Source organism: Chlorocebus sabaeus, chromosome 9 (assembly GCF_047675955.1).
Source record: "Chlorocebus sabaeus isolate Y175 chromosome 9, mChlSab1.0.hap1, whole genome shotgun sequence".
In the NCBI taxonomy this organism is placed as follows: Eukaryota; Metazoa; Chordata; class Mammalia; order Primates; family Cercopithecidae; genus Chlorocebus; species Chlorocebus sabaeus.
The window spans coordinates 46,572,831-46,600,333 of NC_132912.1; the positions used below are offsets into that span (position 1 = coordinate 46,572,831).

The 27,503-nt window shown below is 56.5% G+C and overlaps 1 protein-coding gene across 3 annotated transcripts in view; it reads right to left on the reverse strand.

Moving 5' to 3' along the window:
- Positions 1–4,236: 4,236 nt before the first annotated feature.
- The window catches only part of RASGEF1A (RasGEF domain family member 1A), a 69,726-nt gene continuing 46,459 nt past the window's right edge, over positions 4,237–27,503 (reverse strand). For all 3 annotated transcript variants that reach the window (XM_037986556.2, XM_007962442.3, XM_007962441.3), the window contains exons 2-13: positions 15,376–15,579; positions 12,731–12,853; positions 11,366–11,503; positions 10,345–10,566; positions 9,859–9,933; positions 9,363–9,455; positions 8,781–8,883; positions 8,623–8,702; positions 7,687–7,878; positions 6,646–6,769; positions 6,146–6,218; positions 4,237–5,939 (exon numbers count right to left, since the gene is read on the reverse strand). In XM_037986556.2, coding sequence (XP_037842484.1) covers positions 5,915–5,939; positions 6,146–6,218; positions 6,646–6,769; positions 7,687–7,878; positions 8,623–8,702; positions 8,781–8,883; positions 9,363–9,455; positions 9,859–9,933; positions 10,345–10,566; positions 11,366–11,503; positions 12,731–12,853; positions 15,376–15,573 — 1,446 coding nt within the window. In that variant the 5' untranslated portion in view covers positions 15,574–15,579 and the 3' untranslated portion in view covers positions 4,237–5,914. The remainder of the gene's footprint in view (positions 5,940–6,145; positions 6,219–6,645; positions 6,770–7,686; positions 7,879–8,622; positions 8,703–8,780; positions 8,884–9,362; positions 9,456–9,858; positions 9,934–10,344; positions 10,567–11,365; positions 11,504–12,730; positions 12,854–15,375; positions 15,580–27,503) is intronic.

The window sequence follows — 27,503 nt, forward strand, 5'->3', positions numbered from 1 at the left end:
TCATTGAGTTATTTTGGGTAAATCGTAATTTTCTAGGAATTTATACTGATAAATTTGAAAATTCAGATGAAATCAATATCCTCTTATTATCTCTGTGATATGTATAAGATCTATAGTGATATCCTTTTTTTCTCATTCCTGATATATTTATGCTTTCTATTTTTTCTTGATCAGTTTTGCCAGGAGTGGGCAGATTTTTTTCAATCCTTTTAAATAACCCTTACCAGCCATGTATGAGAGATCAGTTGCTTTACATCCTCCCCAACACAGTATTTCCAGTGTTTTTAATTTAAACTCTTTAATTATAATTTCTAATGGGTGTGTACAGTTCTTTTCATCTTAGTTTATAATCCAGGAATGATATCAAGTACCTCATCATATACTTATTGGCCATTTAGATATCTTCTTTTGTGAAATGCCTGTTGAAGTTTTTCTGCCTTTTTAAAAAAAAAAAAGTTTGATTTTTTTTTTTTAGTTGATTTGTAGGGGTTAATTCTGAATTCTGAATTTGAGTCCTTTGTCAGATTTGCATATTACACATACCTTCTCCTAGCAACGGCCTCTCTTTCAGTATGTTAATGTTATCTGTCAGTAAACAAAAGTTCTTAATTTCAATAAAAACCAATTTTCTTTTATGGCTACTGATTTTGGTGTCCAATTTAAGAAACCTTTCCTACTCCAGAATTTTTTAAATTCTTTTTTTGACACTTCATTGCATTGCCTTTCATATTTAGGTCTGTGATCCATCTGGAAATCGTTTTGTATATGGGTTGCAGTAAGAGTCAAGATCCATCCTTTAGTTTTTCTTTTAGGGAAGGTCTGTGGATAGCAAACGCCATTGAGTTGTCTGTAAATATCTTTATTATCTCTCATTTAATAAATAGTTTTAAAAAGTAGAGAATTCTAAATTGGCCATTATTTGTCTTTTTAGCACATTTGAGTTACTACTCCACTGTCTCTTGGCTTCAGTTATTTCTGCTGTGAATCATCAGCGTAACAGCCATCATCCATTGAAAGCAATCCACTCTCTTCTTTTCTGTTCTGTGTCACTATGATACATCTGTGTGTGGGTTTGTTTTTTTTCTGGTCCTGCTTAAGATTCTTTGGGTTCCTTGGATTGTTACTCTGAAAAATTCTCAGCTGTTTTCTTTTCAAAAATGATTTCTGCCTCATTCTCTCTTTGCTTCTCTAACTCTGATAACATGTTAAAACTGTTGTGCCCTCCATGTCTCAACCTGTTTCTTGTTTTCCAATGCTTTATGTGTTAGATTCTGGTAATTTCTTCAGAATTATGATCAGATTTGGAAAAGAACCAAATAGAGCATCTAGAAATGAAAACTACAATAATTGAATTTTTTAAATCCAACAGATGGGTTGAACAAAATTAGACACAGCTAAGGAGATTTTTTTTAAAAACTGGAATATAGGTCAGAATGTTTGTTTCTACTGGATGTTTACGGGCAGTACAGGTTCAGGGCCAGTTCAAAGAATTCTCAGCTTAAAGTTTGTTGGACCAGTGTTGATTTGTGCTGCAAAATTTTGTGAAGCTCACTGATTCATCGTTATCAATTATCAAGGTAAAATTTCCCTGCCTCCATTCAGTGCTGAGGTTCAAATCAGGGAGCTTTTCCTAGCTCCCTCGGTGGGGTTTGGGTGGAGCGCCTTATTTCAAGCTCACGGCTGCACTGAGGGGTGGCTCTTTGAGATGCCAGCTTTATGGGCTGGGGTCTCCTATTTGATTCTTCATCTTGAGGCAGGCCCTGGACGTTTTTCTCTACCCCTGTGGACTTGAAAACAGAAGTTCATGGTCCTTACCCTCAGGCAAAGCAGGCTCCAGAGCTTCCCTGACTTCTCTGGCTCCCTGCCTTCACTTGGATTTTTAAATTTGGTACAACTTTATCTATCATTTTCAGTGGGCACGCACTTCATCTCTCACACTGCCAGAAATGGACAAGTGATGCAGTTTACTTTCTTACACTCTTCCCTGCACTGTTGCTGAACCACTCGGCCCTGCTGCTGTAGAGCCGTACCTGAGCGTCTGCACCTGAGCATCCTGGTGCTGTGGGGTAGATACTTGTGAGGTGTTCGTCAGCCCCTCACCTTCCTCACAGTATCTTGACTTCCTTGTTGGGAGTAAAGATTGAAATTGTGTTAACATCATCTAAACTGGCCTGCAGATGGATTGTAAGTTTTGCCTCTTGAAGTTTTGAATGCAAATTTGTGGGAATTCTTTCCCATTTATATTTCTGTGCCGGTTGGATTGAACAGTGACTGTAGTGAATGCTAACATGCTTCGTATTGACCAGGACCCCAGGTGTTCCTTTGAGAAGGGAGCCTTTGCTTCACTTTTCCCAAACGGTGCTGTGGCCTTTTGCAGAAGTGCTGCTTGGCGTCCCCAGCACCAGGGCCAGTCCACAGACAGCACCGACTATGCTGACAGTGGACCAGGTGCCTGTTCTGTCTGCCTTTGCTTCTTTGAAGACTTTGCTTCACTTTTCCCAAAAGGTGCTGTGTCCTTTTGCAGAAGTGCTGCTTGGCGTCCCCAGCACCAGGGCCAGTCCACAGACAGCACTGATTGTGCTGACAGTGAACCGGGTGCCTGCTCTGTCTGCCACCACAGCCCTGCAAGGGAGATCAAATGAGAACATGGAGGCTATAAGGTGAACAGCTTGTCCAAGCTTCTCCAGCTGGGGGCTGAAGACCAGTGCTCACTCCAGGTTCCCCAGCTCCTTGTTCCCTCCCTGCTGCCTTGTGCCTCCCTGAGTAGCAGGGCCTATGTTCACGTATGGGCATAGTAGGTGTGTGTCACAAGCAACGTGTGTCACAGAAGTCTCCATGGCTTAGTACAGATCTTTAGCTTATTCTGCTACATCTGACACTCTGACATCCATTTGTTCCTGAAACGTGTGTGAAGGGTGACATTCAGCCATCACACAGGGATGTGCTGGTCACAAGGTATACAGACTGTCACCCACCAAGTGCTTCTCGCACGTACTGTGCGGCCCAAGGCTTGGACTAGGCCCCCACCATGTTGCCAGTTCAGGAGGTGTGTGGAGGGGCCTAAGAATGGACATTCAAACATGTTCCCAGGGACCCACACTTGAGAGCCACTGCCCATGGCAGAGGATGGCCCGCCCAGCTTGAGGTTGTATCCAAGGCAAGGGCAAATTATGCACTCCCCCTTCTTCAGAAGAGGCAGATGAACACTTCCAAAAATAACTTCACCAGGAAATTACAGATGCCATTGGATTTAAAGACCTAAAAAATATCATTCACTAAAAGCTCAAGCATCATATCCATGTCCCCATTTCCTCCACAGACACCTGAGCACCTGTCCTTTACTGCCCACTGCATGCGGTGGCAAGGCCCCAAGGCCCAGCTTCCGTCCAACACAGGGGCCCCTGGCTGTCCAAATTCATATCCCAAATTCAGCCCCTGGGTCACACTGGCCACATCCCAGTGGACAGGACCCACATGTGGTTGGCAGCTGCTGTACTGGACAGCACAGATACAGGACATTCCCTTACCCCAGAAAGGTTTCTGTTGGATGGTGCTCATCTCGTGGGAATGATGACACTCAGCGCATAGTGAAAGATGAGCTGAGTTATCCCTGGGGTGCAGTCCCCACCTAGTCCGGGCCTGAGAACCGCGGGAATGGGCAGGTTGGAGGAGCAGAAGGGAGTACCATGTCCTGGTTCTGAAGCCTTAGTTCTTTTCCTTCAATTCTCGAGCTCTCATGTGCCCCCCAGTGAACCCCTCTTCTCTGTTACTCTTGTGTATAACTCATGACACCAGAAGCAGCCCCTCCAGACCTGCTTTCTGCAGGCTGCCCCGCAGGACTGCGTCCAGGGGTTCCCCAACCTCCCCTGCCCCAGAGAGGCCATCTGACTCCTCTGCAGTAACACAGCCCATACAGCCTAGCTTAACTAGGTATCCTGAACTTACGTGACCATGCGACCATGCAATACAGCAGCCAGTGATATCTTTTTGGAGCTCACATTGAGGAAAGTAGGACTAAATGTGCCTCCTATAGCTTTTTTCGAGTCTTGCCTTATCCAGTGGAAAGCCCTTTGTTAGAAAGTGTTGCCAACTGGAGACAAAAGTCCCTTGCCCAGTCCCTCCTGGGAAGGCCACAGCAAGCCTGGCAGCCTCACCCTCCTCCCTGCCCCAGGGGACCCACGTCTCCAGCCAGCAGCAGGGCTGCTCCCTCACCATACACACATAGCAGGCAAGGGAGGGGAGTGACGTGTTCTTTTATTGAAGCAAGTATGTCCAGTCACACCAAAACTGACATCCTGCATTATGGTACAGCTTCATACTCAGAGTTCATCTTAAATACCAAAACATCAAATCAGGGTATGTATCAAATTGGGAAAATAAAGTAGCAAACATAGACACTGTTTCAAGTAGGTACTAGAACTGATCACCCGTGAAGTGCACGTGGATGTGTACAGAAACCATTCTAAGGCTGTATTCCAAATATATATTCTCAAGTTTTAAGCCTTTCTCATCTCAAAGACATAAACAAAGCAATATGTACTATCAATATACAATCTGTACTAGCTAGAACCTCAGAAAGTGCAAACACACTGTGACAATACAGTGGAACTATTCCTGCTCCACCCAGGACCAGAGGCATGGGCAGCGGGCCTAGGGCTGCCTCCTCCCCAGGCCCAGCCTCTCCCAGTGTCTTCAGGCTCTCCCAGGAGCTTTGGGAATTGGGACCTGGCCCATCCTCACCCAGGCTTCCCCATTAATCAAGGCTCCTGCAGAAGCCGGGAATGCAGAGAGGGACGAGGGTGCGGAATTCCTGCGAGGGAGACGGTCTGCGTGGATGGACCTCACGCTTTCTGAAGGACAGCTGTCCTGTGCCATGGTCAGTAGTGCCCAGGGCTCACACCAGGAAGTCAGACATGGGAAAATGGAGTGTGCTCCTCTAGCTGGGTGTAGAAAACACCTCTCAGTATTGGGCAGTTTTATCTGAATGAGCTCCAGCAGTATGGCCTGGCGAATTTTGTTTCTAATTCCAATTAGGGGCGCTGCCCACCCAGGTGGGAGGAGGGCTGTTGGCTCCCTCCCCTCTGTAGGTAGGTTTCAAGGCTAGCTCTAAATGTCACCACCCTGGAGTCAGCCGTGTATTTTTCTTCATCACAGCTCAGTGTGTCTTTCAGTCGCAGCCCAAAAAACTGACAACTCCATGCTTCCCTCCCTTATTTTAGATTTCCTGCTTTCTAAAATGTAGTTGAAGAATGATTTGCTGGACACATTGTCACAGAAAATATGCTGCCAGGTGCCCCCTGCCCCTCCCTGACCCCACAAATCCCTGAAAGGAAAATGAAAATGTAAACTTTGGACAGCCTGTACTCAAAGGCTCACTTCCAGAAGTGTGCGGACGTGACCTCCCAGCCACCAGCCCTCCTGAGGGCAGGCACCCAGATGGAGTGGGACTCACCGCAGCCCGAACCACAGAGCAGGAAGACCAGACCCCAGTACCCTCTAAGGCACTAACCCCGACGTCAGAGACACTGGCTGGAAAGGCGTCCGAGCAGGCAGGGCTCACGTTGGTTTTGGTTGGGTTTTTTAAAATATTTTTTTCATAAGATGTTAATAATCAAAAGTAGAAAATAAAAATCTACATTTCATTAGAATAAGATGTTATCATGGATGCCATCTCCCATGATACTCTCCCCTCTCCCTCCCCAAAGCAGGGCCCTGCCCTGTTATTTAAAATAAACAAAAAAACTTTGTAAGTGCCAAAGGTTGATGCATGAAATAATTACCATTTTTTTTCTCATAAAAGTTATATACAAAATGGACCCCAACCAGTGAGGCCTCCTCATCTCAACCCACATCAGTCGAAATTTAAACCCAGTTAGTGCGCGTGCTTCCTCTGGCGTCGCGGGCTGCATCCGCCTCAGGCTCTGTTCAGGAGGGTGGTCCTAGAGGGGGACAGGGGACAGGCAGCACTCAGGCCCGAGCAGGGCAGCGGGTCTAAGCCATCCTCAGCCTCCCACCAAACATGTCCGGCAGCCCCGCACTAGGGACACGGCAGTGCCCAGGCCCCCTTTCCAGGAGGGTGACCCTTGTGCCCACCCTGAGTCCTCCCTCTTCCTCACAGACTCCCATGTCGCTGGCACTCTCCTACCTGAGGGTCTTCCAGCTGTCTTTTTCCATGTGGTTCTCAGGACCCTCACTTTCAAAGGAGGCGACGAAGAGAGCTGAAAGACAGGAAAGTCCCTCAGAGTCTGCGTCCCCATGCAGTGTCTGCCTGAACCCAGCTGTCCCTTCAAGGGTGCAGCCCAGGACAAGGGGACAGTGACCTCTGGCTGGGCTGAACACAGTTCTCTGCTGTGTGGGGTGCTCAGGCTGCCTGCTGGGGACTCTAGGAAGGTTCCTCGTGTTGCAGCTCCTGCCCTAACCCCATGTGACCCTCTCCAGTGGCCACTGGAAACTGAGTCTCTTGTCCTTCTCTTCCATCCATCCCACGACCCACCCTCATGCACACTCACCCATGCGAGCAGAGCCAGGCCTGTGTGGCAGGGAGCAGCCAGCAGGCCACCTCCCAGGGCAACCCCAAAGGGCACCGGGCCTGGACAAGGAGTCAGGTGGGGAGGGAGGCATGCTGCATTGGGAGGCAGCCCTCACCTTCCTCGCTGTAGATGGGCGCCGTGAGCAGGTAACTCTGAATCTTCTTGTCCTTCTCAAAGGGACACTCTACCTGTGTCCATGTCATGAACTCATGGATCTGTCTGGAGATCTCCCAAAATTTCTGAAGGGAGCAAAACCAACTGATGTTCATCTGTCACCTTAAGCACCAAACACTCGGTCAGGGCAGGGGACGCAGGTTTTGGCCTCAGTCTCCTGCCCACTTCACTGGTTCCAGCGAGATGGGACAGTGGCCCTGCACGCTGACCCCGTGGCCATGGTGGCATGCCATGCAGCCTCAGAGCCAGCAGGTGTCCCCCAAGGCCACTCTATCTAGCCCTCCACCTGGGCCATCAGGCCGGCAGCAGGGTCTCTGCCTTTCTGTGCAGGGACCCAAAGAAGGCCCTACTGATGACTCCAGCCTGAGGCAGGCACCCCATCCACACCCAGCCCAGTGGCGCCAACCAGAACATGTCGTGATGTCCCTTCTCTGGGACCTTCAGAGGGATCCCTGCTCCTGCCCACCCCTCACCTGTGTGAGGTAGGCATCCGGCAGCCCAGAGCCGCCTACACCTGCCCTGCCACCTATGTCCCACCCTCCCACCCTCAGCAGGTACCTTCAGGCCCACCAGGCAGGCTCTTCACTTCCATCTGGAATTCTCTGCCGCCTCCTCTCTACTCAAGTCCCTTCCTACCTAAACCCCTCCTGAATTCCAATCCCACAGGGGTGGACAGGGCTGTCTCCCTGTTGGGGCCAGGCTGGAACCACGGGGTCCTGGATAAATAAAATTCCCTGTGACTCCAAGCTCTGCAACTAAGCCATCCACCCAGAAGTACAGACGGGCGCACCTCAAACCTCGCAGTCAAACAGCACCCCTGACCCACCATAAGGCTTTCGGTCTTGAAGGCCCTTGTGAACCTCAGGCAGGGCTCAGGAAACCCACAGACCCTGACCCAGGGCTACTGCCTGGCAGCTCCAGTAGCTCAAGACAGTTTCCACCTGGCCTGCCCTGTGCTGGGACCCCATGGAGCTGAGCTCACCTTGAAGTTAATGTGCCCGTTGGGTAGGTGGTTGGTGTGGATTTTGTGCAAGAAGTAGATGTCCTTAACGAAGAGGTTGAACACAGGGATGACAATCTTCTCACGGCTGCTGTTGGCCATCTGGGACCTCTGCGTGGCCCCCTGCAGGGCTGTGCGGTAGTTGCAGAAGTTGCTGGACGGGTCCATGTGATGCTGTGGGCACAGGGAGGACCTGGTGAGCATCGCAGCCCCATGCCCCTCTGACCTGCTCAAGACACCCCTCTGCAGAGTAGGAGGCAGCAGACAGAGAAGGCACCTGGCCCCTGGGCAGCCTGGGAGTTAGCACAGGAGAGGGGACGCCCAAGGTTGCCTGGCTGAGCTCTGGAGCCAGGGCTTCGGAGTTCAGGTCCCGGCATCCTCTGGAAAGCCATAAAGAAGTGTCATTGCCCTGCCTGCCAGGCCTGACTCCCTCGCCCTCCTTCCTTTGAGACTTCCCTTTGCTCCTCTACTTAGATCAACATCTCCCAGACCTGATCAGCTCTACAAGACACATGCTTTGCAAAAATGGACTCTGTGATCACACACATCTGAGGAAGGCTGCAGGTGATCCTGTCTGCCGGCCTCTGGGCCATCTAGACAAGCCAGGACCTGGAGACATTGACCAAGGAGGAAAAGGCAGTGTCTTCCAACACAACCCCACTCTTGTCAAATTCTTGCTTAACCGCCTTCCACTCTGGAACTCGCCTTAGGCGATGCCGGGTCCGCCTGAAGTAACCGAGGACACCTTAAGTCCCCACTGCTGGAGGATGAACACGCCAGGCCAACTCAGCCAGCAGGTAGGTACTGACCACAGGGAGAGGACAGCAGCCCCCCACCCCCACTGTCAGGGCCCCCTTCGAGCCATTGCGGGACAAAGTGGGTACGGCTCGCAGCTGTGACAGGGACTCAGGTGCCTACCTCCAAGACATCAAACTTGGCTGTCTTGACCTTGGACCAAGTTTTCTTCAGCCTCGCCACAGGACTGAGGTTCATGCCAGCTGCAGAGGACAGCAGGTAGGGTCAGGGCTGGGGGGCAGGCCACGCAGCAGTCCCACCCTGGGTGCCCAGTCACTCACAGATGATGGCCATCATGGAGTTGAAGTTCCCAATGTTGAAGCACTCCCGGGCCACATCAATGAAAAACTCCAACATGCGGGTCCGGTGTTTCTTCTTCACCACCTGGAAGGTGGCAGGTGACCTCAGCACGGCGCTGCCAGGGGACAGCAGGAGCTGGGGCCACCGGGCAGAGGAACAGAGGGGCAGGGAGGACCTTGGGACTTAGCTTCTGGCCACAGTGGGCTGGTCCAGGTCTATGGCTGCGTCTGGGAGGCCCAGACATGCGCACAGCCTATGCTCAGGCTCCTCAGTCATCAAAGGGAGGGCACCATCTGCCCCAGAGGGCTGTGAGGGCCGGCAAAGCTTCACACAGGCAAGAAAAATGGTGCTGGGCATGGGGAGCACTCCATGGACAGGGTGTCTGTTGTCATTGAAGGAATTGCTGTATGTTGGGGTTGGGGGACCACCAAGGCCCTGACAATGCAACCGGGACTTCGTGCGTTCACTCTTAAAGTTCCATCATCTAACTTCTGGGGCAGGATCAGGGCCTCGCTGGGTGTGGGCATGGCAGCCACCCCACCATGTCTGCCGTAGGCACTTACCCGGCACACCTCAGTGGCCACCAGCATGCTCAGGCAGTTGAACCAGTTGTCGTAGGCCTCCAGGCTGTAGGTCTTGGTCAGGTCCCCTCGGCACTGGAAAGGACACAGCAGGTCATAGGGGGCCTGGAGGACCCTGGCTGGACAACTCAGTCCCCACAGCTGGCCCTGGTCCCCAGCCATGGCTCAGCCTACACTGCAGCAGCCTCGATCATGCCTGCCTGCTCCTTGCTGCCCAGTGCAGGGCTGGCAGGCCAGGCTGGCTCCCCAGCCCAAGTCTGTGACCTTTCCCAGCACTCATCATCCATGACCAGCACAGCCATCTAAGGCCTCTTGGAGCAGGTGCTAGGAGGGCCAGTGCCATATCCATCAGGGCTCATGGCCCAGCACTCCAGAGGCACTCGGGGCATGCTAAGTGAGGCCCAAACCCACCCTGCATGGAGTGCAAGTGCCAGGCAGACAGGGCTGGCAGGGGTGCCACGGGCCTTGGCCCACTTACCCTGTGGTTGTCCAAGGAGTCCATGTGGCTGACGATCTGCATCAAGTCCTCAGGGTAAATGCTGCTGACCCTGTCCTGGGGTGGAAGACAGCAAAGGGAAGGTGACAAGCCTCCCCTGGAGAAGGGACAGCACTGCATAGGCGTGGGCACAGGGAGAGGAGGAGCTGCCCAGGGCATAGGACCTTCACCTCCTCCCAGGCCAGTCCTCCATCCTAGGGCCACTGCAGTCCCCACTGCAGGACGACGCTGCTCCAACTCCTCCCACTAACACAGCACTGCTGTGCTCCTGAGGATGTGAGTGCCAGGCACAGAGGTGCCCGCCACTCAGATGGACACACACCTGGCATGAAGTGTAGCAGTTGGGACTGGCAGGTGGGCTTCCCTGATGGCTCAGTGTGACTAGCAGGGGCCTGCAGTGCTGTGCTGAAAGAGGCACTGTGGTCCCGCAGCCCCCGCCCCCCAGTCAGGGCATGAAGCAGCACTGACCAGCTCAATGTGAGTCAGCTGCTGGGCCAGCACCAGGGGGTCGCAGCACACGCCCAGGATGTCCTTCTGGGCGGCTGGTGGCTTGGTCTTGAGGATGGGCCCCTTGTCTACAGCCGGTGGCCGAAGCTTCTCGCGCAGTTCCTGGAGCTGGCTCCGGGCGGCCAGGGACAGCAACAGGCTCTGCGTCATCTGGGCAATGGCCTTCTTCACTGTGCCATTCTCCTGTGGGGTTGAGGGCAATAAGGGTGCCAGCATGGGCTGGCAGCAAGGCCACCACCACTGTGGGTAGGATCCATCTCACCTCCAGGGATGTGCCTGACCAGATTGAGGCTAAGGGCAGAGACAGGCTCAAGGCTGAGCTTTTGGGTCTGAAAAGCATGACTTTTTCAGAGGCGGCCCACTGAGGTGCTTCCTGCAGCAGTAGCGGCCCATAGAACAGTTCAAGGCATGGGAAAGGCTTCTGCCAAAGCCAGGAGTCTCTGCCCCCTAGGTGGGGGCAGCCTGGGATCCCTGGCTCCTCCTGGAGTACTCTGGGTGAACAGGAGCTGCTAAGCACAGGGAATGCTTCTACTGTGGAGGCCCAGTTGGCCCAAGCATCTCCAGTTCTCTCTCCACCAAAGGCAAGGGTGAAGACATTTGAAAAATGGGAGGCCTATTTAAAGCCTTACCGCCACCTCCTCTCACTAATCCAGGACAGGCAGAACCTTACAAACTCTCAATAGGCTCCCACTCCAGGGACAAGAACAGCAAGGGCCAGGAGAGGGTCGAGGCAATGATCGCCAGGCCTGCAACTGGGCTGCAAGGTCCCTGTGTGCAGTATCATGAGTGACCCTGGCCCACTGCTGGACAGCTGAGCTGTCATCTGGGGGAAGGGAGGTTGAATGGGGCCACCCAGCAACTCTCCTGGGGGAGTAACATGGAAGGGGACCACATACAGAATTATCCCCGAAGCCCCCACCCTCCCAAGGGCAGACCCTGACACACACCCAAGGACCCTGACCAGAGCCCAGGGAGCACTCACCTCATCGCACTGGGTGACACGGTGTGTGATGGCTTTCAGCTCGGCCATGGCCTTCTCATCCTGGAAGTCATAGGGGAAGGCCTCCGTCCACTCCTTCAGGAGCTGCACAATCTTGGCTGAGAAGGACTTCAGCTTGGCCTGGGGCAGCAGAGGATACAGAGTGAGGCCCCACAGGGCAGAGCAGAGGACAAGATGGTAAATTGTGCAAGCTTCCCACATCCCGGAGCCACACCCCAGGGCCTGTGCTGGGCACAGCCCCCAACTGCGTGCCACCTGCAGTTTGGCCAGACCTGAACCACCACAGGACTCCTGTTTGGTTCCTTCTTCCTTTCCCTTAAGTTGGCTTTCTTTTCACTTAAATAAACTTACATTCAAAAAACCTACCCCATCTATAAGGTGACAAAAAACTAATTCCATTTGCTATAATGAGAAGTCACCCATAAAAACAATACAGTAAAATAACCCAAGCCAAGCCATCCACTTAGAGAGCTCCCGTCTGCCCCCCGCGGTTGAAAGTAGGGCGACAGCGCTGAAAGGGGTGTGACCCTGAGGAGAGGCGACGCGCCCCCGCGCCCTAGTCCACAGGCACGCACGACCCCACCCAGCACAGGGCCTAGAGCATGGGGACTGGCCCTCTTGGCTGAAACGACTTCGACCCTCTCGGAAGATGCCCGCGCTGCCTCAACCCCCATGGAGGGGCCTCAACCCCCATGGAGGAGGGACTGTGCCCGAGGCTCAGTCGCCGCGCCCCCAACCTCCAATCCCCCAGAACGCACCACAGGCCAAGCCCCTCCTGCGCCCACAAAGACTGCGCCAGCCCACACCAGCCCACTCAGACCGCTGGACCTCGCCCCCGGCCCCTGCACCACACAGTCCGCAGCCCTGCAGCTTTCTTCGCCCACGTCGCACAGCCTCCAAACCACGGGATTACGCCCACGTTGCCGGCTCCGGCCTCCCCCTCCCACCACGCCCCTAACCCAACCCACAGCTCCATTCCAGACCTCACCCCAGCCTGGTGTGGCGCCACTCCCCAACTCAGACCCGCCCCACAGCCCCAGCCAGGCCACGCCCCAACCCTAGCCCTGACCCCGCCCCCAGGCCCCGCCAGCCCAGCCAGGCCATGCCTAACCCTAGCCGTGACCCTGCCCCGAGACCACACCGCCCCAGTCAGGCCACGCCCCAACGCCAGCCATGACCCCACCCCCTGGTACTACCCTGGACCCCACCCTACAACCCCAGCTAGGCCACGCCCAACCCTAGCCCTGACCCCGCCCCCTGCCCCAACGAGGCCACGCCCCAGCCCCTAGCCTTGACCTCACCTCCGCCCCCTGCCCCCGCCCTTGCCCCAGCCAGGCCCCAGATCACCTTTTCAGGCCCGGCCTCCAGCTGCTGCTTCTGCTCCACACAGATCTGCCCCACACGGGCCAGCAGGTCATGAGGGGGCATAAAGACCCGGGAGCTCAGGAGAAAGGTGAAGATGTACGTCCTCTGAAGGCAGGAGACGGAGAGAGGGCGGAGGGAGGGTGAGGCTCGGCGGAAGCAGGCCCCCCGGGGGCTCACCGCGCTGCTTCACCTGGCCCGGCTGCTTCCCAGGCCCAGCACCGCCCCTCCGGCGGCCATGCCTTCGCCTGCCCGGTTCCCTTCGCCTTGCAGGCCCTTCCTCCTCTTACTGCTACCTCGGCCCTGCCTACCTAGGAGGCACAGCTCGAGCCCCGCCTCCCAGCAGCTCTCCTAGGGCTCCTAGCAGCCTTCCTCCACTGGGATTCTCCCCCTCTCTGCCCCAAGCCACCATAGGGCTAACCCCAGCCTAGGACGTTGGTAGGGCTCCATGGGGCTCGCTGCGCCAGGATGCAAGCCAGCTGCTTCTTCAGATCCTCGTGGGCCGGGCTGGAGGTCAGCGGTGGGGAGGGTGGGGTATGCAGGGAGGTTAGCACAGGAGCAGGGCCTATCGGGAGCAGGGCTGATCCATGGGGCGGGGCCTCATCGGCAGGGCCGAAGCCCCATCAGCAGGGGCGGGGCCTGAGAAGCAATGGTGGTGGGGGTCCCTGCACACTCTCTGACCAGCTCTGGGCCTAGACCCTGACTGCCGGAGCAGGGCCCCTCCATACCACATCCACATGCCCTCCATCGAGATCCTCATGGGCTGGATTCTTGGGCCTTTTGTCTAATGAGGGTCAGTGTCTGTGGGAACTTCACTTTGGCTCCTGCTTGTGGACAGGGTAGACTTGCAGGTCAGGGAGACTGCCTGGGACTCCCTAGAGGGACTCTGCCCCACGTGGCTGCTGCAGGCTGGGCTGCCCAGGAGCCTCTGCCCCTACTCCCAGCCCAAATAACCCGGTTTTTCTTGCCCTAGCCAGAAGCAAGCCAGGTTGTATTTGCTGAGAGTACAGGCCTCCTGGAGCAGGACTCAGGGGCCTGGGCTGGCACTGCCCACCGCAGCCCCCCCTAGAGCACCGGGGACTCCTCCAACATCCTGCAAACTTCCCATGCCCTGCCCCAGGCTGTGCAGCATGGGGACTTGGGGGGTCAGAGCCAGCACATCTCTCAGGGTCCACCTTCTAAGGAGACAACCCAGATGTGGAGGAAAGGCCCGCCATGGAGCTCTTGGCCAAGGGCAGGGCACCCAAGGGGAGAGCCTGTGCATCTCCAAGGAGGAGCAGGGAGACCGTGTGTGTGTGTGTGTGTGTGTGTGCATATGTGAGTGTGTTCAGCTACCCGTGCACATGGGGAACGGTGGGGTGGTGGGGGAGGGGTAGATGCTCAGCAGAGGAGCCAATGCCCAACTGGACTCTCCTGCCACTGCCATCCCTCTGTCCTCTCCTGGGAAGCTGGTCAGATCCCAGGGCACAGGGACCACACTGGGTGACTGCCAAGTTGGCTCCTCTGGGGTAGGCCTCTGAGAGGGGTGGCTTCTCCAGCTGCGGCATGAGGCCCATGTCCCACAGACGGTCCTGCCCTGGACTACTTCAGGGCCTTGGGCCTCTCCCCTGGCTCTGCCCTGTGAGCACTCACTAGCCTGTCTGCACTGCCGTCTCCAGCCCCAGCCAAACCCTGACAGGGCTTACAGGACGGACAGAAGGACAGATGGAGGAGGAGGAGAAGTGGGCAACAGAAAGGCAAGGCCCCCTCACCCAAAGCCCAGAAGGCAGAGGAAGCCTGGCAGGTGGTGAAGCCAGGCTGACTGCAGCCCCGTTCATTGGAAGCTAGAGGGCAGCATCCCTCCCGCCCACCTCCCTGCAAGCTGTCTAACTCCCAGGCTGACTAGCAGGGCAGGGAGGGAGAGGGGGTAGCATGACGTGGGCAGGACTGGCCCTCCCAGAGGGTAAATGCTCAGCTCACAAGAGGGAGCTGGCAGGCCCAGTGCCACTGCTGCTAAGAGACATCACCCTCCAGGGGGAGGGAAGCCACACTTGACAAGGGAACGCTTTCTGTTCCAAGACTGTATCATGCCACCTTGAGGTGAAAAGGGAGGATTAGGGTTGTTGCCTAGGAACAGTCCCCGAATCAGCCTGAACAGTGCTCTGCTGACAGGGCACGGCAAGCCGGGCCATCTCCTCTTCATTCTGGACCACCAGGGTTTATGTACAAACCAGCTTCCCAGCTCAGCCCTAGGCTCCAGAACCTGGGCTGGGCGTGCCCTCACCAGGACCCCAAGTGCTGGCTTTGCCCTTTAAAACTCCTCTTCCTCCTTGGAGGCCCTGCTCAGAACTCAGGGCCTTGCTCGGCCCTTGTGTGTTTCTGCTTCCCATGTCCCCAGAATCATCTCCTCCTGCCTGGGGCAGCAGCAGGGAAGTCACAGCAGGTTCCCCCAGGCCCCCTGCTAGCTGGGGGTGTATGCAGAGCAGAAGACAGGGAAGGCCCTGGAGGTGGGCCTGGGCCCTCCACTGCCCTGCCCCTCCTGCAGCCCCATCCAGCTCTACCACTCTGTGGGGGCCTCCCTCCCACACCTGACATCTGCTGGAGCCCAGGTCACCCCATTAGTCTCACTCCACAAGGCCCCACGTACTCACATCGGGGTAATAATCCACTGTGGGAACAAGGTGCTCCATCAGGGCCTCCAGGGACCCAGAGATGAGGCGTCCATCTTGGAAGATGAGGTCCCCGGAGCCACCACCGGCCCCGCCTCCACGCTCCCCCATGCCAGGCTGCACCTGTCCACTACAGCTGGGCCCAAGGATGCTGGAGAAGACAACGGACGTCTGGGGCATAGTTTCCTGGGAGAAAAGAGCAAGGACATGAGGCATCAAAGGCGCCTCCACAGCTCCACAGACCCTCCTGCCAGGCAGCCCGCAGCCTGCATGCATGTGCACAGGGGTGCGTGGCAGGGGCACAGCAGTACTGGCAGAGGGCACCCCCATCCCAGGGCAGGGGCAGGCGGGCTCCTCAGTGGTCCCCGAACTGCTGCACATCTGATCACTGTGTCTTCAGCTCCCTGCGGGCCAGGCCTCATTCCAGGGCCCTGGACACTCAGAGCCAGCAGAGAAGAGAAACTCTGGAGAAATCGTCTGAGGAGGGACAGGGAGCCCTCGGTGGGCAGTCAGGGCCGCCTGGGGTGAGACGGCTGTGAACAACTGATGGGGCTAGCCACGCAGCTCCCAGGATAAGAAAGGAACACCCTAGGCATGAGGGACAGCGGGTGCCGAGGTCCTGACCCAGAGATGTGTGCAGCCGGGAGCTGGGAGGGCAGTCTGAGGACTCAGGGCCGGACACACAGGCTGCATGTGCTGCTTCGTGAGGTGGGAGCCTGTGGCTCTGAGCACAGTGGTCTGACTTGTGGTGGCTGCCGCGTGGACGGTGGGTCTTGCCACAGCCCAGGGAGAGCTTGCTCAGGCAGGTGGTAGCAGGAGTGGTGAGCAGGGCCACTCCACATGGTGAAGGTCTGGGGCCGAGCGGCTGACCAATATGAGGTGGGCGGGGCTGGAGAGAGATCTGGAACTGGCTTTGAGTGAATCTGAATGCTCCTGAGATGCAGATGTCTGAGCAGCTGGGCCTCCTGGAGGACTCGGTGCCCACACTGGGACTGTCCTCCATGGCATGGCCCGCTGTGATGGGACTCAGGGTCTCACCACACCCTGCAGCTGGGAGTTCTTGTGAAGCCTAAGGGAGTCTGAAGCCCTCTGGGCCTGTTTCCCCAGTGTCCCAGACAGCCAACCATGCCTGGGAGAAGCCAAGTGGAGACTGGGCAATACAGCATTTGCCAGCCTGAGAGCCAGGGGTGGCCTGCCTATGGCCTTGTCTGCACACAGAGCCAGCCTCACCCTCCTGGCCCTCAAGGGAAGGCAGCACAGGTGCCAGCAGCTGAGGTCAGGTGGAGGAGCCAGGCCCTCCTGCCATTTTGGCCTTAGTTTCCCCTCTGGGCAGAGCATGTTGCCATGATTACTTCAGTGCCATGACAGGACCGTGGGCCCCTGCCCTGTAGGGACCTTACAAGCAGAGAGTGGACCACCTGCCCGCTGCCCGCCCCCCATACACACACACACAGCACGTCCCTGTCCCTGCCACCAGGGAAAAAAGGGCATCCGGCCCAGATGACACTGGTTTTCCCACCGAACGCCTAAAGGTTTCCTTGGAATTCTTAGAAAATCCTTAGCAAGGAGAGCAAGAACGCAACCAAAGGCCCCACAATGAGGCTGGGTGGAATCTCCAGGCCCCCAGGCTCAGTGCTGTCCCCACTCCAGGGCAGGGAGGTCATGGTTCAGACTCACACAATGCTCCCCTCAAACTCAGGCCAGCAGTGGTGCCTCACACAAGTTAGAATGCACATTCTCAGGCCTAGCCCCAGACCTGCTGGTCAGAAGCTCAGGGTGGCTGCTTCTGTACTCCAACACACCCTCTACTCCAGCCCAAGAACCACTGATGTGAGCCAATCCTTCATTTTTCAGATGGTGAAACTGAGGCACAGTGGGAAGGAACTCAATTAAGGAAACTCCAGGAGTTCCAAGTCCAGCCTAGGTGTCACCACCTCCAGGAAGACTCCCTGGGTTTAACCTAGACTGTTGACCCACAAAGCCAGAAGTGGCTGTATCATTCACCTGTGTGTCCTATTGCTGGCCCAGGGTGGCACTCAGTGACCATTTGTGCAATGAAGTCATGAAGGTGGGCTCACAGACTCCTTGTTGCCTACAGCTGCTCAGCACTATCTCAGGCATCTTACCTGAGGCCAATGCACTCTGAGACAACTTCCCCAAGATTACAGTTCTGGGTTCAAAAGGTGACCAGCAGGTGGTAACCTTGGTCAGTTGGGCCTCCTCACCCCAAGCTCTTGGAGTCATCAGAGAGGGCATTTGCCATGCCACTGGCCTCTCCCACTGCAGGCTGCTCTGATCAGGAGGTAGTATGTGGGGGATGCACTCTGACACCCCACAAACTCAGCCCCAGCCAATCCCCCACAGGGCAAGGCCACTCCACGTCCAGCCTTCAGAGAGACCTGCCTCAGAGCCGGGAGACCTGCCTAGGAGCTGAGGAACCAGCCTGGGGACCCAGCCCACTGGTCAGCAGCCAGAGAGGGGCTGGGAAGGCCACATGGGAGCAGGTCACCTTCGAGGGTGGGGGCCTGGACGAGGAGCATGCAGGGATGTCCCAGGCAAGCAGGGGTTCTGCACATGCTCACAATCCTTTCGGGGAGTCAGCAGAGCCTGAGGGGGCCCGTGTGGAGCCGCACTGACCTGAGAGGTGGGGTGCTCTGGGTTCCTTCTGTCCTGCCTACCTGGAGACCCACCTGGGGACATGGCCCAGTGCTAGGTCTCCTGCATTCAACAGTTTTAAACCAAGACCCTGCAGGTCTGGGGGATGCCCCATGAGCCTCTACCCCCGAAAGCTCAAGCCTAGCAGGGCCCACCCTGCCCAGCCATGGAGCACTTCGAGGAGGGTCTCCAGGGCTCAGTGCCAAGTGGAGAGGCAGGTTCACTACATGGCTTTTCCCGGGCAGGAATCCTGGCCCCGCAACAGGCCCACTCCTTGTTCCTGGGTGCTTCTGGCCAGCCCTCGACCTTCCCAGCTGTGAAATGGTGATGATGACAGCACTTCCCCTGCGGGGTCCCCTGCTGGCCACCCCCACGCAGTCCTGAGGTCACTTGTTCTTGCACCTGCTTCCTCCTCGCCCCAACAGCAGGGATAGGCACTTCGATGTGCAACTGCAAACCTGTGTATCTGAACAGCTGTGTCTACCCCCAGGCGGCCCATTCCCAGGGAAGAACTGCACACTGGGCCCTTGGCTCCAGTCACAGCAATAGCGATCATGATACAGTGATGGCCAGGGTGCTGAACACTGAAAACGGCAATGCTAGAGTTGAAGAATCCCAGTTACTCCTCACAATCACCCGCTATGCTCCCAGAGAACCCTTTATTCCCTTACGCAGATGAGGGCTCAGTAACTGCCCCAGGTCACAGCCAGAGGGCAGCAGTGCCAGGATTCACACCGAGCAAGCAGCAGGGGCAGGCAGGGAGCCCAAGTCTGAGCCTGGCTCCACCACCTGTCTTGGCTGTATCAAGATCCTCAAACCCTCGGAGCCTTAATTTCTTTGTCTATAAAATGGGCACAGGGAGCACTACTTTAGGGGTTTGCAGGGAGGATCAGAGGAGCCCCTGTGTAAGGTGCTGGGCACCAGGTGGCTCCTCGCCCCCTGGAGCTGACTCCCACCAGCATGATTGCTCAGCACCTCTCCAGCCCACACAGGAAGCACTGCTTATTCCAGACACACTGGCCCTTTGTGTCTGAGCACTGTGGAGAGCTCAGGAAGCCCCCCCAGGGCTAGGCAGAGACAGGGCTGTGGCGGGCCAGCTTGCTCAACCAGCATTTGTGGGAACCATCACCTCCACCCCAAGTCCAGCTGGGGCTGGCCTGGACAGAGCAGGCCACCCTGACCCCAGAGAACCAGACCCTGCAGGGATGCTCTAAGGCCAGGTGTGGTCCCCGAAGCAGGAGCAGCACCTTCTCCTGAGCCAGAAACTGGTGGGATTGGGCCCCGTGCTCCCCCTTCAGGTAGCTCAGCTGCACACTAGAGTTCTAGACCCTTCCCCTACAGCCTCTCAGTTCCAAGTGTGGCTGCTGGACCTGCAGCTACAGCATGACCTGTTGCTTGTCAAAGTGCAGATCTCAAGTTCCAGGCCAGGCCTGCTGGGTCACATCTGCTGCTGAGCAAGACACCAGATGAATCATGTGCAGGTGAATGGAAGGCCCGGGAAGCCCACCTGTGTGAGAGCCTCAGCCTCCAGGTAAGCTGCACTGGCTAACCCAGGGCAGGGGCCGGGTACAGAGGCTCATGCCTGTAATCCCAGCACTTTGGGAGGCCGAGGTGGGTGGATCGCTTGAACCCAGGAGTTGGAGACAAGCCTGGGTAACATAGAGACCCCTGTCTCTACTAAAATTCAAAAAACAGTTAGCTAGGTGTGGTGGCACATGTCTGTGGTTCCAGCTACTTGGGGAGCTGAGTCAGGAGGATCACTTGAGCCCAGGAGGTTGAGGCTACAGTGAGCCATGATCATACCACTGCACTCCAGCCTGGGCAACAGAACCAGAGCCTGCCTCAATCAATCAATCAATAAACAAACCAGGGCAGGCCCTCGGCTGTAGTACGTGCACACCAGCACCACGTGGCGACTTTTCAAAGACACCGTGCCTGACCCCCACCCCAACAACTCTAATTTAACTGGTCTCGGGGGCAGGAGAGGCACTGGCATCTTCCACAGACTTCCAGGAAGCACGGGGAGCCTGTCTCCTGCCTCAGCTGCTGCCGGCTGCATCAGACCCATCTCGAGGCAGCAGACCCTGTGAAGGGCTCAGGAAGCACCCGCCCCCTTCCCCGGGGATGTAGGCACAGACGGGGCTGGGGCCAGCCAGTGTGCCAGACCAACGTCTGTGGCAACCCCCACCTGGAAGAGCAGCAGCCCCTTGCAGGGAGTTGGGGACAGGCTTGCACCCTACACTAGCCCCTCTGACTCCTTGGAGCAGCAGCCCCTTGCAGGGAGTGGGGGACAGGCTTTCACCCAGCAGTCCCTCTGGCTCCTTGCAGCCCCTCCTCTGTTCAGGCAGGAAGGAAAGCGCCTCCTAATTATAGAGCTAATCAACGCAGAAGAAACGTGCTCACAGCGAGGCGGGGAAGAGTGACTCACTGTCTCCTGGAGGACGCGCCTCACTCCCTTCTCACCTCCCACGCAGGGCCGGTGGGCACAAGGGCAGTCCAGAGGCCCAGCCTGCTGGTGAGAGAGGGGCCCTCTTCCATCTCGGGAGAGAGCCAGTTTCCATACTTGGCTTTACTTGGCTCTCTGGGGGCAACATTTGAGAAGGGGGTCCTCCCTGTATCTGAGCCCAAGTCATCCTGGCTGGGCCTTGAGGGTCACACTCCTGCCCTGCATAGCCTCAGCAGCACTGTGGGAGGCCTGGAGTGGAGACTGCCTGAGAGAGGCTGAACCTAGAGGCCCCTTGCCACCTGCCTGCCGGGATGCGCTGCAGCAGGCCAGAGGGGAGGCGGCACACAACAAGGCACAGGGCTCTCCCCAGGCCTCCACTACTCCACCTGATTGTGGCTGTCCCAGCCTTTTCAGGCTTGACCCAAGGTGCCCCACTTGGCACATGTGCTGCTGTCCCTCAGAGGATGAAGTGACTCATGGGGTTCTGCTGCTGTCCCGCCTTGGTCTGCCACAGGTGATACTATCCTGAGAGGCCTCCACAGCTGCACCCCATTCTCTCATGCCCTTGTCTGCAGCCCCGCACACCTGAGTCCGTTCCCGCAGTTGCAGATCCTGGGCCTGGGACTGCAGAGCATGCCAGAGAACAGGCTCTGTCCCCACACCTGCGGGAAGCCTCTGGGTGGCCCTGAGCCTGCTTCCTCGGCTGGACACTGGGTGTGGAATGTCTTGTCCCGCCTCCCTGCAGGGTTGAAGTGAGGTTGAAGTGAGAGACGGAAGCTAGTGCGGTTGTGTGCCTGGAGTGGAACCAGATATGTGGTTCTGTGCCACCCACATCTAGGCCTTGCCTCAATGGTGCCCAGTGGCCCAGCACTGGGTGCCACTGCTTCTGACCTGTGGCCTCTGACCTAGGCCCTTAGGACCATGGGCACACACGACACCACCAGCCCTGGGAGAGGCTGGGGCTGGGGCAGGTTAACACCTTGTAGGAATCCTCACCCCAGAGGCACTGTTTTGAGACACAGAAGTTTCACAGAGCCTCCCTAGAGATGACTGGGACACCAGCTGATGTTGGAACACATCCCAGCATCTCTCCACTCACTCCCGGCCTCCCGCTGCCCCAGACTGTGCTTCCCAATAAAGCGAGCACAGGCAACATTTCCCTGAGCTCTGATCTCAGGTCTAAGATGGGCTCTGAGACCTTGCACCCCACCCCGTAGAGTGAGTAGGGTAGAGGAAGGGCTGTCATCTGGTTTCTCAATCCTCTCTGACTCTAGAACAGTCACATGCTGATGGCGCCAAAGTGCCAGGAGGGGAGAGGCCAGGAGCCTGCATCCACATGTGGGCCAGGCCTCCCATCAGCGGTCGGCCTGGGGCAGTTCCTCCGTCCGTGTAAGCCTTAGTGGCACTGGCACCTGAACCTCATGGTGGCTGTGGGGAGGGCAGGGGTGGCAGGGACACACGTGGAGTGCACGAGTGCTCACACGTGGGGCGTGCTTCAGTGCAAGTGAACGCTGCTTTCGGGGCTCTGCTCAGCCTGGGTGAGGGACTGCGGGAACACAGCCCTGGATCTCTGGGACCTTTTGCAGTGGTATGTTCTGGAGCTCGGCCTCAGTACAACTCAGGGGAGAGGCACTTTTAGGGGACATAGCCTAAAACTTTAGCTTCTGAATATTCACAGCTCCCCCCACAACACTCACACACACAGGCTCACACAGGTGCACACATGCACACACAGATGCACATGCCCCTTCACACCAAGGAATACACTGTGCCAAGCACACAGCACTGAGAGTGGAGGGCACTATGTTAAGTGGAGCAAGCCAGGTACGAAAGATCAACGCTGCATGTTCCCACTCAGGTGGGAGCTGAAAACCTTGCTATCATGGAGGTAGACAGTAGAATAATGGCTACCAGAGGGCAGGAGCAGGAAACAAAGATAGCTTAGGCAACCAGTACAGACTCACATTTAGATAGAAGAAGTAAGTTCTAATATTCCATAACAGACTCAGGTGGCTATAGTTTGCAGCAATGTATTATATACTTCCAAAGAGATAGAAGACTTGAAATGTTCCCAACACATAGAAATGATAAATGCTCAAGATTATGGACACCCCAAATACCCTTCCTTGATCATCACACACCCCATGCATGTAAAAAATACATGTACCCCATAACTATGTAAAATACTACATATGAATAAAAGAAAAGAATAGCTTGGGGAAAGGAAAAAAGCATAGAAAGCAAGAATAGAAGCGGCTAGACTAAGGGTCCAGGGTGAGAAGAGGGGAGGGGGCAGCCAGGATCTGAGAAACTCCAACCTTTTAAGAAAGTAAGAGGAGGGACCCTATGCAGCCCCAGTGCCATGAGAGATCCTGGGAGAGAGAGGAAAAGAGGGATATTTTTGCCAAAGAGTATGAATGACATTCCTTTTTGCAGCCTCTTCAAGAGACGTTGGAGAGTTTTTTGTTGTTTTTTTTGTTTTGAGACAGAGTCTTGCTCTGTGACTCAAGCTAGGAGTGCAGTGGCACAATTTTGGCTCACTGTAACCTCCACCTCACAGGTTCAAGCGATTCTCCTGCCTCAGCCTCCTGAGTAGCTGGGATTACAGGTGTACACCACCATGCCCAGCTAATGTTTGTATTTTTAGTAGAGACAGAGTTTCACGATGTTGGCCAGGCTGGTCTTGAACTCCTGGCCAGTCTCAAGTGATCTGCATGCCTCAACATCTCGAAGTGCTGGGATTACAGGGTTTAGCCACCACACCCAGCCTGCTACCCAGCTTTCTAATGTGGCCCATGCCTGCCCCCCAGGCAGCACACAGAGAGAGGCCATCTGCCTCCGGCCTCATGTGTGCAAAAGCTGGATGCACTCCTCAGGAGGGGCTGCCACACAGCATGTACACCTTTCCTGAGCTGATGCACAGTCCTTCCCTCCACCCAAACTCCAGCCATGGGCTCTGAGACCTTGCACCCTGCCCCATCACCCAGGAGCCCCTGAGAGTGGCAGCTACGATGGAGGCCCAGTGGCTCCCAGCCCAAACCTGTGGCCTCACTGCAGCCAGGCCCTGATGTGTGTGTTGTCTTCCCGTGCACCCACTCATGTGTCCAGGCCTGGGCAGCAGCTGGGTCCCTTCCCACTCCCGAGTGTTCTTTCTGTGTCCTGCACTAAGGATGCCCAGCAATGAGGAGACCCAACAGAGCCACGGGAGGCCTGACACCACTGTGGCCTCATAAAAGACCCCCGGGGAAGGGGGACGCAGGGGTCAATGAGTAATGACCCACCCTGCCCCCCTTCAGGGGTGTGTTTACAAAGTATGTCTGTCCAGCTCCCCAAAAGGGACTGTGGGAGGAGCATCAGAAGGTGGCCCCATGGGGTAACTGGCCATCCTCCAACACCGCCAGCCCCACCACAGCAGAGAGTGGGGACAACAGGGCAGGAGGGGACAAAGTCTCCTGCACAGCCAGACATGAACAGGGTCAGGCCTCCGTTCAATTTCAAAGGGAAGAGCAGTCTAGGGCAGGATTCTAGCACACTGTCGGAATCTAGCACACTGTCGGAATTCTAGGACCCCTTCTGGATCCAGAATTCTGCAGTTCTGGAAACTTCCAAAGCAGGGATTAGCCTTCACTTGACTAACCTTGCTTTGCTTTAAGTGTGCATCATTAGGAGTTAGAGTGAGCCGTGTGCTGCCATTCCATGACTCATCTCAATGCAATTCTCCCTCATCCAGGGAGGCAGCCCGGACAGGCCCGTTTCTCAGATGGGAACACTGAGGCTCAGCTCACAGGACCCACGAGGCCGTAATGTGCAGGTCTGCCCAGGTCTGCCCAGGTCTGCCCTGCTGTTACTCAGACCTCAGCATTGCCCCTGAGAGTGCCTGGTGGGGGCATGGCCCCCTGAGCATCAAGTGCAGGCTGAAGCCCTGGCCCAGACGTGTGGACAAGCACACATTCCCATGACCTTCTGCAGACGATTCTGGGGACCGATGAGCTCTCAGAAGCTCATCCGTGGACCTCAAATTAAGAAACTCAGCTTCCTGGAAAACTGGGACAAAAACAGCCCTCAGGGCCCATCATGCATGAGTCCCAGGGATCTGCCAGGAGGTGGAGGAGGGGCTCGAGCCAGCCCCCTGCCTCTGCCAGCCTTGGCAGGGGGGCTTCTTTCTGAGGCAGCACGTGGGCTTCTATTTTTTAACCTACTCAACAAAAACGGAGACTATTTTTAGCTCAGCAAGCTGCAGGGCATCACAATTAGCAACTGAAAATTACACATCTCGCCTGTCTCCCCTCTCTTGGCTGGCGGAGAAAGCGTGCTCCTGAAGGGAGCTGGGGGCAGCCCTGTGCCATGACACTGGTCGGCCTCAGGAGGGGAGGGACCCACGCACCTACCTGGGCTGGGCTGGATGCATGCCATGGACCCAACAGAATGGGCCCTTTGCCCTTCAAGGGATAACCGGCCAGTTCTCCGAAATTATCGGCACTGGGGTGGGGAAGGAGGTGGGTGTTCCCGGAGCCCTATTCTTTGCCCATTCATTCATTCATTCATTCACAAGTGGTAATGATCCCTACTGGAGACACACCAGGGAAAAAAAAAACGGGGCTCTCTGGCCCCAGAGAGCACCCCACAGAGCCTGTGTGGTGCCACACATAATGGCCACAGATGGCAACATGATATTATGGGTTAAGAGAGAATCAGTGCTCCAACAGAAGAGAGAGAAGGTCAGGAATATGAGTGGGAAAGCAGTAACCTCTGCCTGGACTGTGAGGTTGGCCTCCCTGTGGAGGTGAGGCCTCAGCCGACTGGAAGGAGCTTCTGGGAAAGGACTAGCGGAGTGAGTAGACAGAAGGGCTGGCGCCAAGGCCTGGGAGCTTTGGCCCATTAGTTCTCTGGCAAACGCTCCCTGGGGCACCTCCTGGCTGGCTCACTCGCTCCAAAACACGCACTGACTGATGATGTGTGTGTTGGCCCTGCTAAACCTGGACGTGTGATGTGCCAGGGTCAGGGTCCCCAGCAGTGCCAGGCTGCCCCCCAACCTGGCCTGGTCCCTACCCTGCCAGGAGCAGGGGCACTGGAGCCACCAGCACCCCAGGCACATCCCACCACCACCACCATTTTCATCTGTACTCAGGGTCTGTGCCTACAGTGGGTGGGCCGCCTGCCCCACTCTGCGAGGGTCTGGGCTCCTCCCACCAGGACATCGGGAATGAGGCTCCCCTCCCCAGGAGGCTCTCCCAGGATGTAGCAGGTGATTCCTGATTCCCTTGGGGGACCACCTTACATAGCGGGGAGGGCTCAGCAGGGAGTCAGGTGCAATTTGTAAGTGAAGTGCTTGTTTGAGTGTATGGGAGGCAGACAACACAGTTACAAGATTCCTCGTGCAAATGCACATCTTTTGCTAAACCTTCAGTGGGCCCTTTGCCTCAGTGAGGATTTTGACCCTCTCCTGGATAGGAGACAGTGCTAGGTAGCCGGCCCAGCGGCTGCCCCCACCCAGAGAAGGCCGTCGAGATGTGGCAGTAGGCCACATCACAGGGAAGAAGCTGCCCACCTTGGGGAAGGTAGAGGGCTGAGTGTGCCCACTTGGCTTGAAGGCTCAGTCACCCTCAGGGAGGAAAGAAAGCGGGGCACTGCTCCTGATGGGATAGGAACCTGCATGGGGTGTCAGAGGAGGGGAAGGACGTTAGGGGCCTCCTCCTTTCCACGCACCATGCAGCAAGGACAGACCTCACCCCATCTCCCTCCCGAGCTCCATCAGCATTGGTCAGATGGCGGAGGCAGCTGCACCTCCTTTGCCACTCACCCTTCCCAACTTACACACCCTTCCTCATCCTCTGACCCTGCCAGTCCAGAGCTGCATTCCCAGACCAGTAAAAAGAGGCCTCTGGGGTCCCACCTGCACTGAGAGGCACGGTGGAGGGAGAGAAATGAGGTAGGGGCCACCCTCACCTCCTGGATGTCACTCACCGGCAGGGGAGCCCAAGTGAGGAGAGCCGATGGCCCACAGACCCAGTGGGGCTGCTGCACCCTCAGCTGGCGGAGCGTGCTGGGACCCGGCCCATCCCAGCATGAGGCTGGGGGACCTGTATGGAGCTGAGAGGAGGGGTGCCTGCCCCAGGCAACTCCCAGCCCTTCCATCCCCCTTTGGCTCCCACTTCTCTATCACCCCTGTCCTGGTGACCTGTGTCCCTCGCTCATGCTCCCTCTTCCCACACCAGGGCTACGGTGCTCTCTCCAAACTGGCGCTGCAGTCCCAGGCGCTGGATGACCCATCTCAGCGCCTCCATCCCCACTGCATCTAGGCCCTCCCGGCTCTGTGGAAGAAGGCTGGGTGGCCAGCCACAGACCAGCCCCTCCACCACCCCCAGGTCCTCCCAGCTCTGTGGAAGAAGGCCAGGTGACCGGCCATTGCCCAACCCCTCTGGACATCATCTATCCACAATGTGCAGGTGAGTGACACCTGCCTGGGAGAGTCTGGGGCTTTGTCTCCACCATTTCTGAGATTCTAGTGCCTGCTAGAGGGACTAAAGCCAGGACTCTAGAAGCCACACCCTGACTCTGCCCAGGTTGGCCCCAGGCCTGCCCTCGACAGCAGGTGGGTCACATCAGAGCCCCTTCCCTCAACCGGGATGTATCCACCTCCTCCTCCCTGATCCAGGGCAGGAAGGGATCTCCCCCAACCACCCAGCCAACACTCTTATGTCCTCCCCACCCCCAAACCCCAGCTCTCAGACCGTCCTGACTGCGCTGAAACGTGTCTCCCTTGACTCCAGGGAGCCCTTGTCCAATCTGCTGAGGCCAGCACAGCAGATGGGCAGGGGCCGGCTGCAGGCCCAGGCTGGATCTAGGCATAGGCTGGGTGTCCAGTGGTAAGGGAGTGGGCCCCACTCCAGCTGGGAGCCGGCACCCTCCTCTGTGAGATGCCACCTCCAGCACCTTCTTTCCAGGTGACCGTGAGCACTAAGTGAAGCCATGAAGCTCAGGACAGGCTCAATACCTGGTGGGCTCTGAT